The sequence below is a fragment of the Struthio camelus genome, chromosome 3 (genome assembly GCF_040807025.1).
Source record: "Struthio camelus isolate bStrCam1 chromosome 3, bStrCam1.hap1, whole genome shotgun sequence".
Lineage (NCBI taxonomy): Eukaryota > Metazoa > Chordata > Aves > Struthioniformes > Struthionidae > Struthio > Struthio camelus.
The window spans coordinates 57,625,607-57,642,605 of record NC_090944.1 but is presented as its reverse complement, the minus strand read 5'-3'; the positions used below and the strand labels follow the sequence as shown (position 1 = coordinate 57,642,605).

The 16,999-nt window shown below is 35.9% G+C and overlaps 1 protein-coding gene across 10 annotated transcripts in view; it reads left to right on the top strand.

Annotated features, from left to right (window-relative positions):
- HACE1 (HECT domain and ankyrin repeat containing E3 ubiquitin protein ligase 1) overlaps positions 1-15,762 on the top strand; it is a 63,042-nt gene extending 47,280 nt beyond the window's left edge. For 8 of the 10 annotated variants that reach the window (XM_068937892.1, XM_068937896.1, XM_068937895.1 and 5 more), the window contains exons 19-24: positions 1,694-1,890; positions 7,434-7,565; positions 8,297-8,395; positions 8,761-8,831; positions 14,169-14,282; positions 14,826-15,762. In XM_068937892.1, the coding sequence (XP_068793993.1) occupies positions 1,694-1,890; positions 7,434-7,565; positions 8,297-8,395; positions 8,761-8,831; positions 14,169-14,282; positions 14,826-14,928 (716 nt within the window). In that variant the 3' untranslated portion in view covers positions 14,929-15,762. Of the gene's footprint in view, positions 1-1,693; positions 1,891-7,433; positions 7,566-8,296; positions 8,396-8,760; positions 8,832-8,966; positions 8,997-14,168; positions 14,283-14,825 lie in introns of all 10 variants that reach the window. The other 2 variants (XR_011140150.1, XR_011140149.1) reach the window with 1 other exon arrangement.
- The last annotated feature ends 1,237 nt before the right edge of the window (positions 15,763-16,999 follow it).

Genomic DNA, 16,999 nt, shown 5'->3' with positions numbered 1-16,999 from the left:
TTTTGAGCTGTGGTCCCTAGAATCTTTGATTACTTACAGCATTTGAGAGTCGTAGAGCTTACCTGTAATATCCTTGAAGGTCTGTGTTGTACAGAAATCTTTGTTTATCACAATTATGTTTAGATAAATTTGTCTTCCCTTCAAACTACAGATGCCTTAAAGACATACCAAGAGAAATATATGTAGTATTTCATGGGACCCAAATCTTGCCCTATTAAGCTGGTAGAGTTTCTTGCTTGAGTCTTTATTGATCTGTCAGGAAAACCAGGGAGGGAAGTTTAATGCTTTAGTCTTACAACGTGCTGACCACAAGTGAAGTCTCATCATGAAACGCTAGTTCAGTTTCTTATCTAAAGGAGTCTCAAATTTTTACTTTTCAATTTGTGTCTTTTCTCAAGTTTTGCTTATATCTCTCAGACATGTGGAATGTTATTTCCACATTTCATATGTGAATTGCACATGTGCTTGCTACTAGGGGAAAGTGAAAATCCTCTAGAAGCTACTGATAGCTATTAGATTTTTATGGAGAGATTACAGTGAAAAATCGTTAGTAAGTTTATCTATCCATCTCTTCAAAAACTGATTTGTTATTTTTATCAGGAAAAAACTAGTGCCTTATAGTGTAAGGACAGTTCTTGTGTGCACCATTTCAGCCTGAGTCAGGTCCTCTAGTGCAATAATGCCAGATATTTTGTGTTACGCCTTGGTGTACTGCTTCTCCAGTACATACCATGCTAAGACCTCTGCTGATGGAAAACTCTTCTGACACTTTGCAGATGCACAGACGGCATTGAAGCAATAACTTGTTTTTCTCTACGTCTGCTTGCCTTTCTTCCTCCTTTCCAGGTATTTACTGTGGCCTGGTATTAGAGAGAGTTAAAGTAATAGGGGTTTCCTTTCTTGGGTAGTGAAGAGGATAGTTCTCTTGTACGAACTCATAGTCAGCTTATTCTGGACTTATTTGCTCAAATCTGTTCTTGAGGGCTGTGACTGGGAAGGTAATATAAATCGGCAGTTTCTGTACTTGTCTAGAAGTGAAGAATCTAGCAACTGTATATCCTTTAATCTCTTCAATGATTCTCAAGTTAAATTTAGTAACAAACAATTTCCATAAATCACTTTTTTTCCCCCACTGAGTGGTAGGTCTCATAGCAAACATGAGTAAAAAGAAGAATGGAAAAGTGGAAAAAGTTTAAGTACAAGAAGATCTTCATAATTTTTTTTATTTATTATAAATCTTCTAGAGGGAAGAGATGCTGAGTGGCAAAATAAGATATTTCGGTTTCTAAAAATTAAATAGAGAACTTTTGAGTGCGGGTTGTTGTTTTTTTTTTTTTTTTTTTTTTTTAAGATAGTAGGGTATACAGATAGATGCTTTCACTGAAATCCATTATTGTCATAAAAAGCTACAACCTGTTGTGGTATAATGCTTAAGTGGAATGCCATTGTTTCAGTGGTGGGGGGAACATACACAAAGGATGCTTTGTTCTTTGATACTTCTAAAATGTAATAAGAACGATTCTGCTGCAGTTAATAGTGAATCCTTTCCCTCCTTTTCCTACTTTACTGCATTATTCTGGTTTATCTCTAGAGGGCAATCTTTTACTGTAAATTAAGTTAGAACCCTTTTTGCTTTATCCAGTTTATTCTATTGCTTTTTTTCTGTTTTGTTTTGTTTCTTTGTTTTTTCTAGGTATACCTGTAAATTATCAGGATGTAGCATCTATTGATCCAGAATATGCAAAGAACTTGCAGTGGATTTTAGATAATGATATCAGTGATCTGGGTTTAGAGCTGACCTTCTCTGTTGAGACTGATGTATTTGGAGCAATGGAAGAAGTGCCATTAAAGCCAGGAGGTGCAAGTATACTTGTTACACAAGATAACAAAGTGAGTATACAGGTTTATTCAGAATGTGATAGTATGAGAAAAGCAATTAGACTGACTTTCTGAATAACTAGAAGCGTAAATCCTGTACCTTTTTTTTAAAGGAAAGAAAAAGTTGCCAACACTTACTTCTTTGTCTAGGTTAACATGTTATAAAAATGGTACTGCTATTAAAAGTTTTCAGGTTTGAGATTCTTCTTTCTGTCAGAATATTTGAAAGGAAAATAAGGTCAAATTTAAACCAAGAATTTATTTTGAAAGTTGCAAATATTCCTAAAGTTAAGTCATGGGAAAATACAAGGAAGGTAAAACTATAGTAATTACCAAAAATAAAATTGTAAGTAATGCTGCAAAGCGTGCTGCCCCCTAAGGCAACGTGGGCACTAGATTGCTCAGCAGTAACACATGAAACAGTTGTCTGAATAAATAGGTACAATTTCTCACTTTTCATGTAAGTGTATGTTTTCAACTTAAAAAATTAGATCCATGTACTTTAACAGTGTAGTTTTATTTTCTTTTTAGTAAATGAAACAAGTTCATTTAAACTAAATGGAGAAGCAATGTCTTACACAGCCAGTACTAGTATTTAACAGCGTAACGCTTGAATTGCGCTTCAACAGATGATTTTAACAGAATAGCCCTTCTCCCTCCCCTTCTCCCTCCCCCTCTCCCACCTGCTTTCCCTAAGGAACCAGACATCGTGTCCTGGGGATCTGCTATTTCAGTGTATTACCAAAAGCAAAGTCTAGTAAAGTGTGCTTCTTCTGTGTGTTAAACATATGGTAAACATCTTGCTGCCCCTTGCTACAGAAAAATTGAATCTAAGTCTAAATGCCATTTCAAATATAAACTATGTGTGTCGTATGCAGTAATCCAGAAACCCTGTAATGCCTGGGTCCAGGGAGAAAGGTTTTGAAGAGTTCCTAATTGGGTAGATTCTAAAGATTTGGTGCTCTGATTCATGCTTAACACGTTATATATACACACAGCTGAAGGACTAATTAGTTTTTAGTGTGTAGTGCTAAGGATTATAACAACTTCTGCCCAATGTCTTTATTTAAAATATGAAGTCCTAAGTGAAGTAATGTAACTTAAGCTTTTGAATAAAAAGACTCACTAAAGTCGAAATTCAAAACGTTCTTCAAGTCGTCTTTAATGAATTATGCTTTTAGTAATGTCTCTGTGTAGTACTGCTATGCTTGAAATCATCCTTTATATATTTTTTCCATTATTTACACACATACATGTATGTATAGGCTGTGTGTACATTTCTGTGCACGTACGTAAAAGTAAGTAAAAAATAGTTCTCTGGTGCTCTGTTTACTAGTGTCACTGACCAGACAGCGTATGAGTAGAATGAAGTTAAAACGGTTTTGCTGTTGTTAAATGGAGTGCTTTGAAAGTCCTAGAGGAAGCTTTCTGAACTGTGTGCAAGTTACTCAGTATGTATGGAGATAACTTATCTTTTTCTGTTTAATAGTAACAGTTTGGTATTCCAGCATAAAAAAGTCCTTGAGTTCTCTGCAGCATTACTTAAAAAGGAAATCGAAATAATGCAATTTTAGTTTTGAAGATCTAGAAAGCTAAGATGGACATCCTTTAATTGAATTCTCCAGTTCCTTACTCGATAGTTTTGAGTAGCTGTAGGAGTGTCATGGGTATACCTGCATTTTTTTCTTTGTTGCTGACTGCTCTGATCTTTGTCTAAATCCTTATCTTAATTTTCATTCATACTGCCCTAGTCTAACTTCATTTCCTTTGAGTGTGCGCTGTTTGTTTTGCTTTACTAGTATCTTAGACAGCTGCTATATTGGTAAATGACCACTTGGTGTCAGCATTTGTTCTAACAACGTTTTAGCTTGTGTTGGAGCAGTGGGCACTGAATTCTTGTACGCTAAATCCCCATTTCCATTAAGGTGGAGCATTGTTCCAATAACAGGAATACACATTATTAACCTCATTCAGCAGTATCTTCTCCTATATAGTCATTTATGAAAGAATACAGATGGTAAGACAAATCTAATTGGAAAGGCAGTGGGTAATTAATTTCTTTGTTACCTATCAGAGAAAGCAAAGACATAGGTTCTTGTTTCTGGCAGCGTTCAATTCTTCTTAGTATATAAAATAGATATACTTGAAATAAACTGTGGTTTAATAATAGCCATTTTAAAACTGGTTGGTAGTTTAATCAGTTTGCATGAAATTGAAAGTTTGGTCACATGAGGATAACCTCAGTCAGCTTACGTTGTTCTGTTAGTCTGCCTCTCAAGTCAGAAATTTAAAAAGGTAGTTGAACACGTCTACAACAGGCGAATCTCTGCTAGCTCATCCTCCTTCCTCAACTCTTACAGAAGGGGACTAGAGTTCATGTAGCTTTTATTTGAAGAGTGCTAAAAACAGCTGTTACAATAGCTTCTGAACTGTTAACACTAGCTGATTTTATTTTTGAATTTTAAGGCCACAAAATCTGAAGTCAATAAACGTATAAGATGGCGCTGTCTCTTGTTCACTGCTGATTTTGACAGCGCAAACCAAGTTGTCGAAAGTTAAGTCTGTTTTAGTGGTGTTCAGGGATTTTTCCAATTTCTTTATTCTAATATATTTTTACATTATATTTTAACCTAACAGCTCTTACAGGTTGAACAAAAAAGTGGCTACTTTATACAGCATCTTTTTACTCTGACAGACATCTTCATTTTTTCCCCCTTTAGCTGAGGAGTAAAAGATTGCTGTTTAAAACTTACTGTATTTGCTATACCTCTGGGAGAAGGAAGCTCAGGTTCTACGAGAGTTTGCTACTGTACGCACACTAGCAGATTACCTGTTTAAAGAATAGCATATTTTTTTAAAGGAAACTTAGGAGTGAATGTATATTCCTTTTAAAAAAAAAAAAAAAAGAAAAAAAGAAAAAAAAAAAACAGAAACCATCCAAAAATTTGTCTCCCCCTTATTTAAAACCAAAATATAGCAGAATAAATAACTCATTTAAGAAACGTAGTATAGTTGCTTGTCAAAAGCTGTTTTCTTTGGATGAGGGAAATTTCTCTTTTCACTCCAGCTATGTAATAAGTGAATAGTTGTGGGGTAATATGATGCAAATGCTCCAGTCTTGCAGTTGGAAATATTAGTTACAATAGTGTTTCAACTGTAATGGGAAAAAAATCTTGCACTTTTCTAGTGTCCTTGAGATGCATTTTTCTTTGTTCTTTGCTGTATGTATTCTTGCAGCTTTCTACTGCAGCTTTTTTTAGGATAAAGAAAATCAGAGGTAGACAAGGTTTGACCATATGCTATTTTGAAAATCATCTAAAAACTCACGCTCCACAGTGCTGTGGCTTTCCCTAACCTCAGGGAATTGTCTTTCTGTCTTTCATTATCTATTACGTGTTGCAGCATAGCGGCCATGCTGTTTGGCAGTAAACAGGCCTTTACTTTTTCAAGCCACTTTAGAAAGTAGCTGCTCTCTTACTTGGAACATCATAAAGAACGTTAATCTCTGTCGCGTAGCATATGCGGTTGTGAAATCAGGGCTGCATGGTCTTTGCTTGATTTACCTCAAAGGAAAATGCAGAACAGCCCCTTTCCCAGACTAGACTTTGTCATCATATTTGTGTGTTTTACGTCTGTGTGTTTAATCAAACCTCCCCTTGTTAAGGAAGAATGAATTGCACCTTTTATGCACTATATAGGAATGTCTGTGTAGATCTGAAATTATGAAGATGCTTCTTTTTTGTAATGTACTCCTAAGACTTCTGAGAGGGAATAAAATACGAATGAAGTGAGTGGAAAAAAACCAAAGTTGACTAGGTTTTTTTACTGGCATATACTATGTAAATTTATCGGTACAGGTCTCTCAGCATGCACCAGTCTTGATAGTCAATATGTGCTGCTGTTCCAGGCTGTTTGAGGATTTCTTGTTATAACATAAAGCACAGCAACTGTTTCCTTTTTGAGAGCCATCTGGAAGTTATTGATGTTCTTTGACCAGTGTTGCATTTAAACTTGGACCCCTGGAATTGGAAGTGCTGCAGCACTGATGCTGCAGTAATGGTTTTAAAGCGCCAGACTTCTCATATTAAGAATTTTAATGTAAATACGTTTGTGATGCATAAATTAAATATTTGTTATGTAAGTCATATATTTTCTAATTGATTTTTTTGAAATAACGTTATGAAATTTCTCTTAAATCCTATTTTCTCAGTAGCCTAATATTTGTAGCAGACATTTAAGATGTGGAAGAAGTATTTCTGATCGCTGAAGACCAGTGTTAACATAACTTTTAATTTTGGCAGCGCTAGTGTTTCTGTTTTCTTCCCAGTGTTGCTCATAAGAGATGTTTCATAGAGACTGACTTTGTCTAGTGCAGTTAATCTTATTTGACTGCCTAAGTAATTTATTAGAAAATTGAAGTGTCTTCAGTTCCACTGACTGTAGAAACAGCCTAGGGGAGACTGAAACTTGTTCTTTGGGAACAGCTCTGTAGTTGAAGACATGCTCAGGAGATGTCCCTCCTCTTCAGAGCATTTCACAAATGCTTAATTAGTTGTCTTTGCTGTAGTAAAATAGTGGTAATGTATTTAAAAATATCTTCCCACTACAAAGCAAATGACAACCTCTATATAGTTTGGTAAACTCAAGGAATACCTTTGAAAAATATTTTCCCATTTTGAAATATTTCGTTGGTATACTTCGTGTTTTATAGAACAGAACAGAGAAACGGTGCTTCGTTGCTTTTGCACAGGTTTAGAGGGTAGATTTTAGATAATGGGTTTTTAATTTAAAAATCAAGGTAGTATTTCTGTAAAATTGCTATCTTGAAGCAAGATAATGATTGAGATTGTTTGGGAACTGTGTTTTATGATTTCATTATTAGAAATTATGATTAAGAAGTCAAAGCTTTACTCTGAAGTTGAGTGTCTTAAGTAATCTTGGAATAGATTTTGTCCTTAACTAGAAATCTCTTTTTTGAATAAAGAAACTGTATTAGACTTGCATAGTTTTGTCAGGGTAAATGAGACATGTTTGTACAGCTTAACACAAAAGCCTACTGATTCAGTATAGGCACTTTTAAGTCTCTCTCATCTGGAAAAAAAAAAACAAACCCTTTTTTTTTAAACTGCCTCCTAGGCTTTTGTGGTTTCAACAAAAGCAAAGTTCTGGTAGATTCCTTTTCTGGCTTGCTGTTCTAACCCCTTTGAAAGGGGACAGAGCTCCCATATCTCTAAAGTGTATAACCTGTGATGTTGTCTCTGTTTAGATGTTTATGGTATAAGTGCATTTCTCGCGCTCTCGCTTTTTTTTTTTTTTTTCCCTTCCTGTTTGAAAACCGAAGGAGGTTTTCAAGACTTTCTTCAACAAATTGAAATTATTATTAATACAACGAAGTTTTTTAACGATAAATCATATATTCTATTAAGACTCCCTAAGATGGGGAGAAAACAAATATATTATTACTGTAATATGTTGAGGGCTGCGTGTGTGTGTGTGTGTGTACACATCCACGCAGGAGTACTCTGTATATCTTAACATCGTTTCCTTCATTGCAGGCTGAGTACGTCCAGCTTGTCACTGAACTTAGAATGACAAGAGCCATTCAACCTCAGATAAATGCCTTTTTACAAGGCTTCCATATGTTCATTCCACCCTCTTTGATACAGCTTTTTGATGAATATGAACTGGTAAGCAAGATGCCTATACTGCTTCTAAAAGATATTGTGCAGCACACTTCATCAGTAATGTAATGATGTAGAAGTAAAGCTCAGTACCCTGAAAGGAAACACCTATCTTTCATTTTGATTTTGCTTTCTGTGCCTCTCATCAGTAAGGATCTGAAAACAAGCACTGCTGCTTATTCTGGTTACTTAGGATGACCACCTTCCTGGAACGTGCTAACGTCAGGTGCCAATGACAAATGCCTTCCATTGTAATTTCCAGTTGGGAAGTGAATGTTATGGCCTTCAAGCCTTTTCACGTTTTCTTTCAGGACAGAAATTATTTAAAAGTTAGGAGATGCTGTCTGTTGTCTTCACTTTTTCTGAGTCTCGGAATCAAATTCAGATTAGTTTTGCAGTAGTTGGGTCTTCTGTAAATAAAATAACTGAAATTTTGTCTCAAGTCCTGCTAAAATTCAGAGCTGTTTACATTTCAACTTCTTTGATCATAATTTCTATCCCTTGTTAGTATGTGTTCAGATTGGACAGATCATGTAAAATGACCTGAATTCAAAAATATTTTTATATTAAAATTTAGTCTTAGGTTCTGTAAGAATGCAAGGTTCCGTATAACTGAAACTAAACAGAAAAAGCATTTTAATTTTTATACAGCATTACTTTTTAGATAGCATAAACAAACACTTGAAATTAGTGGTTAGTCAGGGAGACTAATCAAGATCTGTGTATTTTTTCTGAAGGAGCTTTTGCTGTCTGGTATGCCAGAAATTGATGTGAATGATTGGTTAAAAAATACAGAATACACCAGTGGCTATGAGAGAGGAGATCAAGTTATTCAGGTAAATTTTTTTTGGATAAAGTTGATTTTTGCTTGTTAATCCATGGGAAGGTGTGGGGGTTTTTATTTGGTGTGTTTGTGTGTGTGTGTGTGTGTGTGTGTGTGTGTTTGTGTGTGTGTGTGTTTGTGTGTGTGTGTGTTTGTGTGTGTGTGTGTTTTTTTTATTGGAGCTTATGTCAGCTGCAGCTTGTGGAGGTTTTTTATACTACATTCCTAAATTAAGTGACTTAGTGATATGAGTTTGATGTGAAAATATCTGTAATTTAAGTAACAAACACACAAATATTCCATTTGTTGTTTCACCATTATATTTTCAAGTACTTAAGTATTTAATGGAAAATGCAAACTAACTTATTTTTCATCTAGTGGTTCTGGGATGTTGTGGAAGAACTAACTCAGGAAGAAAGAGTATTGCTATTACAGTTTGTTACTGGCAGGTGAGAAACTCTTCTGTAGCAACAAATACATTATGTATATTATGTTCTGAAATGAGTCAACAGACTGCATATCACTATATAAGATCACCTACCTAGAAACTGTTTTACATACTTTGTTTTGTATGTTTATTATAGTTGACTACTTTGCAAGAGGCCTTTGTGTAGGTAAGCTGTTGTCTTGGACGATTTTTAACAATAGTGAACTTAACTGCACTTAATATTGTTCCTGTTGCATATTCACATGCCTCATCGCTTCTCCAGTAATCAATGCAGGCTTTGATATCAGATAATTAGCTGTCACCTTAGTCAGTGTGAGCAGAACATCCTTCCTGAAGCTCATTTGAGAATCATTGCTGCTCATTAGTGCAGCATGTCAAGATAACCGAAGCTGTATCCTTATGCAAGGGGGTGTGTTTGCTCTATACAGGATTTCTGTCCTAAATTTTAGGTGTTCTTCAGGGACAGCCTCTTGCATTTTCTTTATGTTTTGAGAGGTTTCCGGAGCAGTAAATGCCACTTTGAGCGGTGTGAAGCAGGGAGTTGCCAAGTTTGTGTGTACGTACATGTTCCAAAGTGGTTAGTAGACATAGGTATGCCATCTCAGTTGTGTAATCCCGTCTTTTTCTGACTGTAGGTAGAGAACACACCATCTTCTTCATTTGGTGTTCCATTTGTACTTCAGGATTAGAAGAGTGTTTGACCTTTCTTTTGTTCATAAGTTTTGTGGTTAAGCAATGGTAAATACAAGACTTAGATCATCAAATTTTGTCTTTGATAGCAAGGGATTTCACAGTCCTCATCATACCATCAAACGGCATGGTCTTCAGATTCCATTAGTTTCACTTGAGTTATTATGAATTTAATTGTTTTTAGAGATCACAGACAACTTAAGAGGCTAGTTGTGTGCACGCTGATCTTTTCTTTTATCCTGTGCAGAAATGGTTTCCGCAAATCTAACTGCACTTCTGTGCAGTTCACCTCAGCTTGAATTTTTAATGGTCTAGTCCATTTCTAAATCATAAGCATCATTATTTGCCTTATAGATGTAAGATCATGTTTCAAATGCTTCTTAAAAGATTCTAAATGATAGGTGGCATTCACTAGTTTCATGGCATTTGGGACAATCTGTTGAATCCTCAAGGAGGCTTTATATCAAATAAGCAATTATGTTGTCTGATTAGTACATGTTTGGGCACTGTTCGTTTTGTTCATGCGTTACATAATGACTTGTTCTTACTTGTCTGTTATTAATAGGAAATAAATGTTTGGTATCCTTTTTAAGAACTTTGGGCTAGAATTTAGAAAAAATATGCTGCTGTTATTTCTTGCATCAGCTAGTAAGAATCTATTGCTGTTGTTATTTTGCAGCCTTTGAAACATAATAGACAGATTTCTCCACAAAAATTTAGCTTTCAAAAGTTGCCTCTAATAGCTGTATGTAGCTGGCATCTTTGCACATAAATCCAGTGATGTCTGAGAAAGTCCTAGTTTCTGAGCGTGGAAGATTTAGATGTGAGCTAAAACTCCAATCATTGTATGTCTGGAACAAACCAGTATGTTAAAAGTAAAAATATACATTAAAAGCATACCTCATTTCAAAGTAGCATGTTTTGAGAGCTGAACGCTTTGTTTTTCCTTAATGAGGAATTTGTTTTAAGATTCTGCCTGTACTGGATGGCAGTCTGCGTTCCAAAGAATGCATTATTTTTTTCAGTTCCCTTTAGTCTAGTCTGAATATGTCTTTTTCTTGTGAAGTGGTAGTATTCTTTCTTTCTTATCAAAGGCTGTAAAATTAATTTAGTGGGTTAAGTAAAACAATTATATTTATGATGGTGTCTTCACTGTTTCTTTGACGTCTTTATTTCTTAAATATTGCCTTTCCCCGTTCTTACAAGTTTGTCTCCTTAATGTAATTAAGTCTTGCTTTTGGTAATTTCAATACAGGTACCATTTTATTCATCATTAATACCGGTTTTGAGACTTTTAACAGTGTACTGTCATGTCACATGTCACATTTTGAGTAGCAGAGTCAGTATGTCGGGAGGTCTTGGCACGCTCGAGATAAAGGTGGTTGCTTGGCTCTGAGCATCCTGTGTTTCTTAGGAGTCTTTGCCTAAGTTCTGTGGTGAGGCCGTCTGGTTGGTTTGGTGCGTGAGTGTTGCAAACTGGAAATCTATTCGAGATCGCTCACTGTTCAGGAGCTCCTCCCTGTCTCTGTTCTGTGCTTGCTGGACATGTAGTGTGTGTGTTCAGCATGCCTGCGAATTGCTGGGCTAGCTCCACCTGTGCGAATATGGCAGAACCCTAAATATTCTTGTACCTTAGGTAGGGAGCCTGAGAGTTTACTCACCACCTACTTATTCTCTGCTCACAGTTGTTTGGGATAGTATGGCCCATATCCATGTGCTTTACCCTTTGTTTTGTTTTGTTGTTTTTCATGATCTGTGTGTTGTTTATAACAGTATTTGGCCAAATGGTTGTTAATTACCCATAGGCAACTTCTGATAAGGTTTTTGGTTAACAGCTGAGAAGAAGTGATGAAATCTTGTCAGGATGAATTTTATTTTACGGGTATTCTGCTGGTTACAGAGGCTTTAGACTGTGGTATGTCGTCTCTTCTGCTTTAAACTGCTTCACCTAGGGGTCTGCAGTTTCTGTTAAGCGATCAGCAAGCTATGTGCTGTTCTAGGGAAATTCCACATCTTCAGCAAATGTGTTGGTATATGACTACTTCTATTAAAAACAGAACAAAACATAAGGGAGGTAGCTTAAAATATCTCTTTTACATTGCTTTCTCAATTATGTAAATTTATGCAAAATCTGGTTAGTAGAAAGATAGGTAGAAATGTTAGGATTCAGATGTAGACTTAACCATTCTAATAGTGCTGAAATTTCCAAAGTTATGAAATTGTTTTGTTACTATTACTGAAGGCTATTTGCACATGCAGTAAGAGAAGTAAGATCTTGTGGTCTTACTTGCACTTATTTGGAAGGCTTTATTTATTACACTGGCAGTGTTTTGTTTGGAATGAAAACTCATACGTGAAGGCATAAGTCTGCAGCCATTTGCTTCTTTAGAATATTCAAAGCCCTGATCATGCTATATGATATGGATCTACTATATGAAAAGTATTTTTGTAAGTTAGATTGTAAAAATGCTAGCTAATAGCTGGATGAATGAGAAATTTTAAGCAGAGTTAGGTCCTTGTTTTATTTCTGATTTTAATGTGGAATTCTCTTGGTTCATCGAACAACAGATCACTGCAGGGGAGGCAGCACTGCTTTGGAAATCCAAGCCAAAAACATGATATAAAATAAGAGTATCACTGTAAAATCTTTACAACATTCTGAACTGTGGCTGTGAACACAATTCCATTTGTCCTTCAGAAATTGTATGCTGCAAATAATCAATACTTCAATCCTTGATGGTTGCCTTAAATACCAGTGCTAGAATTGTATATTGGATCTTGCTGTTGTTAAGCTAGGTGATAGTTGTTGAGTACTATAGCTAACACTTAAAGGTACATTTAAAAAGTATTGTTGTGAACTGTGCCATAGCTCCTTAACATTTGGTAATAGCAACCCCCTGCCTCTTTTGCTTTTTTACCAAGTAATTTTACTGTGAGCGCAAGCGTTGCTTCAATCTCCTTTTCTGTTCTCTTCTTGCTTCTGCTTTTTAGAGTCATTTTGTTTTTCTTACTATGGAAGCATTGTTTTTAATGCAAGTACCTGTAATTCAGAATTCTGACAGCTGTTTCCTATTTTAAGCAAGTGGTGTGTTTGTTTTTTTTTGTGTGTGTTATTTTATTTTTTGCTAGCTACAGAATCACAGAATAGTTACGGTAGGACAGGACTTCTGGAGATTGTCTAGTCCAAACCCCCTGCTCAAAGCAGGTCAACTAGAGCAATGTTCCCCAGGCTTTGTCAGTTGGGGTTTGAATATCTCCAAGGATGGAGACTCCTCAACCTTCAAGGAACCTATTCCAGTGTTCGACCATCCTCACCATTAAACAGTTTTTTCTTGTCTTTAAATAGAACTGCAATTTGTGCTGATTGCCTCTTGTGCTGTCACTGGGCACCACTGAGAAGAGTCTGGCTCTGTCATTTTTACTCTCCCTGCCCCGCATCACGTATTTTATACACATTGATCCCCCCTGAGCCTTCCCTTCTCCAGGCTGAGCAGTCCCAGCTCTCACAGCCTCTACTTGCATGAGAGATGCTCCAGTCCTTTCATCATCTTCATAGCCCTTCGCTGGACTCGCTCCAGTATGTCCCTGTCTGTCTTGTGCTGTGGGGAGCCCAGATCTAGCCTCACCACTCCAGATGTGGCCTCACCAGGGCTGAATGAAGGGGAAGGATCACCTCCCTTGACTTGCTGGAACCATCTACTTAATACATCCCAAGAGGCTGTTGGCCTTCTTTGCTGCTGGAGCCTGTTGCTGGCTCAAGTTCAACTTGTTTGGTCCTTTTCCCTTCGTTATAATAGCTTGGTATTTTCTGTGAGGGCTGTGCTAACAATGTGTTTTGCCTTGCAGTGCATACAAATATAAGTCAATACTGTAAAAATATTTCTGAATTTTATTCTATTAGTTTCTGTTAAAATTATAGGGAGGGATTCTGAAGACTCTGGGTCCTTTGTCTGTTCACCCATTTAGTCATCCTTGAATAACATACTGATGATGATCATATTATTCATATTTTTTTTTCTTTTAATGAATGTTTTCTGGTTTGTGGTATTTTTTTACCATTTTTATGTTGCTGTGAGAATGCATTCATGAAAGTGATAGCGTTTTTTAGTGTGTTACAATTTTTGCCGTAGGTCATCACTGTGTGATGATGTGATTTTATGTAATGGTGTTATTAGTTAAAAATGTGAAATATTTAGTCTTAAGTACTCAGTGAAAAGAGATGTCAAGAACACTTTGATCAGCTGTCCTACAAATAGTAATAGGAAGAATAAATTTTTGATGCGATGCAGTATTTTTTAAGCTGTCAATAATCATATGTATTTGCCTAAACAGGAAATCTTCTTTTATAAAAATTAATTTTAAAACGAGCCCTCTTCAGAAACAAAATTCTCTTAAGTGGTGTTCAAACAATTTGATGTCTAGTATAAAGGGATAAATGCATTATTCAGTAAGATAATGACAAGCATGTAGACAAAGATAATTTTAATACTGGTGAGAAAGGGAGAACCTTTGTAAAAAAACAAACAAACAAACAAAAAAACCTAATAACTGGTTACATGTAGTGGTGAGAGATTTGTACAATGTAAAAGCTATACTTTTTGACTTATTACTGTTCTTGTAATGGTCTAATTTCTGTGAATATTCTTAGTTCCAGGGTACCTCATGGTGGCTTTGCCCATATAATGGGTGGCAGTGGATTGCAAAATTTTACAATTGCTGCTGTACCATATACTCCAAATCTTTTACCAACATCAAGCACATGGTATGTTAACTAGTCTCATTTAAATATGTGAAAAATAAGGCTGCTCTTATTTTTTACATTTCAAGGTTAAAAAGAAAAAGACACACACAAAAAAAAGTGCAGTTCTTTTGTACACTTTTAATAAAAGGCCAAAAAAAAGATCAGTATGGTCAGTTTGGACAGTATCCACTAGTCAACGTAAAAGTGATGATTTTGACCCAGAAGTAGTTATATTATGTTCACTCACTGTTTACTACTACATTTTGGTTAACTAAAGGCTGTGTGACCACTAAGGGAATCTTCAAGTTTAATTAATGCAATACATTTTATTAAAGTGAAAAAAACTTATTTTCCTGCAGTATATTTGAATGCTGAATGGTAGTGTAGTGCAGCACTGTTTTTGTCAATAAGTGTGACATCTTCAGGGTTTACCGATCTGAGTGTAAATCCGAGCAGACAGTTTCATGTTAATTACCTCGTACAAGGGAATCTGAAAGCTTTTATTGTTAGATTTCTTGCTGAGCTGTGGGTTTTTTATTTGTTTGTTTTTTCTTTTCTTTTCAGCATCAACATGCTCAAGCTACCTGAATACCCAAGTAAAGAAATCCTTAAGGACAGGCTTCTTGTAGCATTGCACTGTGGAAGCTATGGTTACACAATGGCATAGTGAAGTCCAGAAAACTCATCTGACTGCTGATGTGCAATTCAGAGTGGCGGAAGTAAATTCAGAAACTAGGAGTAGAAAAGCAGCTTAGATGTTGCCGCCCATTGGCAGGGCTGGCTTTTAAAATTCGTAAAGGATCATCGGCCCTTCCTCTCCATTACATGTTGTCCAAGTAACTTTGATACTGTTACATGAATTAAATTTCTCAGTATGCTGTATTTTCTTTCTTTCTTTCTTTCTTTTTTTTTATGATCTATATGGAAATCAGTTTACATGCTTTTTCACATTACTTCAATCAGAAGGTTTGTCAAAATCTTTCTAGTCTTAGTTTTGATTTTCAACCATGTGGTTGAATGACATTTGTGTTTTATTTATTTTGCATTCAGATGGTATACTACTAATGGACAGACCTGTACTTTATGCCTTGTTGCATGTGAAAGTGCCATTTTATTTTTGCAGAGTACACTATAAAAAGTTCAATTTGGGTATTGTACAGTAAGATAAATCTGATGTATTTTCCATTTCTTTACATTGTAACAGAAATTTTTTTAACATTTTGGTATTTTAATGTATATAGTATGTAAAGATTAGACTATTGTCGCTGGAAAAATAACAGATGAAATACTAATTTATATTCGAATTTACACTATATTCTACTAAATATTTAAAGTATTTGTGACTTTATAGTCAGTTTGCAGTTTAAAATTTGTAAATACTAAGATCTATATCTCTTTGTTTGTTACTTGAATGCCTTTGAATGCTCTTTCCGTGACATAATTGTATGTTCAAAAAGTATAATTAAATTTTAATATTTTTTTCAGAATCTGAATGTGACAACTTTGTGTAGGTTGTGGGTTTTTTGTTTCGTTTTAGGACTTTATTCATCTTATTAATAACTTGAATTGCTGTGCAAGCAGCAGCTGGGAGGGCATTGGCAAAGTTACATGAGTGGGCATAAACAAATGCATAAGGAAGGAACTTGAACTTACTGAGAGGTTAACTGACAAGACAATAATAATGAGGATTTCATATCAAAATTCTTACAGAATTAGAACATATTACTCATGTAATACATAAAACTGCACAGCAGTAACTCACCTGCATGCATTTTGATTCCACAGACGATAAGTTGCTGCACATGTTGGGATAAGTTACATGTTAACAAAACTACACGGAGTTAAGATGGTGTTTTTTTGTTTGTTTGTTTTTTCAAATGAATGTGGTCATCCCTGCTTGTCATGCTTTGCATTGGAGAACGCAAACTGGATTCTTTCCAGGTGAAACTTAAACAGAAAAATATACTTCAGAAATGTACCAACCACTAGTGGATGAGTAATGTCTGTAGGACACAACCGATCTGAAGAGGTGATCAAAAGAGTTAGTAAATGAGTTTAAGTTTAGTGACCCCCCCCCCCCCCATAAGTAGATTTTAAGTATTTTTTTTCTGTACTGATCCACTTCTATTTTCCTATGATAGTTACTAGTAGCCTGAGTTAGCCATGCTGTCTGTCTAGGCTGCTTGGTTGTTCTGTTTTCTCAAGTTTGTCTATTGTTAATCTCAAGCTCATGTAAGTGCTTCAGGGTGAGAAAGGGAAATCTATGGAGTATCTGATTCAGTGTTGCCATGGTGGCTTTCTACTGGACTAAGCCTTGAACACAGACTTACTAGCTTTATTTTCCTCCAGTTCTGTTTATGTGCGCATGTGTGCGTAAATGTTGGCTTTAATTCTTACGCAGCATTTGCGGACCTCCATCTGACATCTTGAAGATCACAACTTAAGGAGAGCACCACTTTTAGTTAGTGGGAAGAGGCAGGCTCTTGCAGCATGACAATCCAGAGAACCCTGTTGCTGTAGTTGGTGGAGAGAGGAGCTGTTCCTGTAAGGAATCCTCTAGGAAGCTGACGGAGACTGTTTAGCCAGGTTAGATGCTAGAGGCTGTGTGGGGTTTTAGCGCTGTGTCCCAACAGTCTTGGATTCTTCAGGCAGCAAAAGTTCTTCACTTTTCTGCACAGTTGTGCACTGCTCAGTTCCCTGGCTCTATAGCTGACCTCTTTGCTTACACAAGACAGATG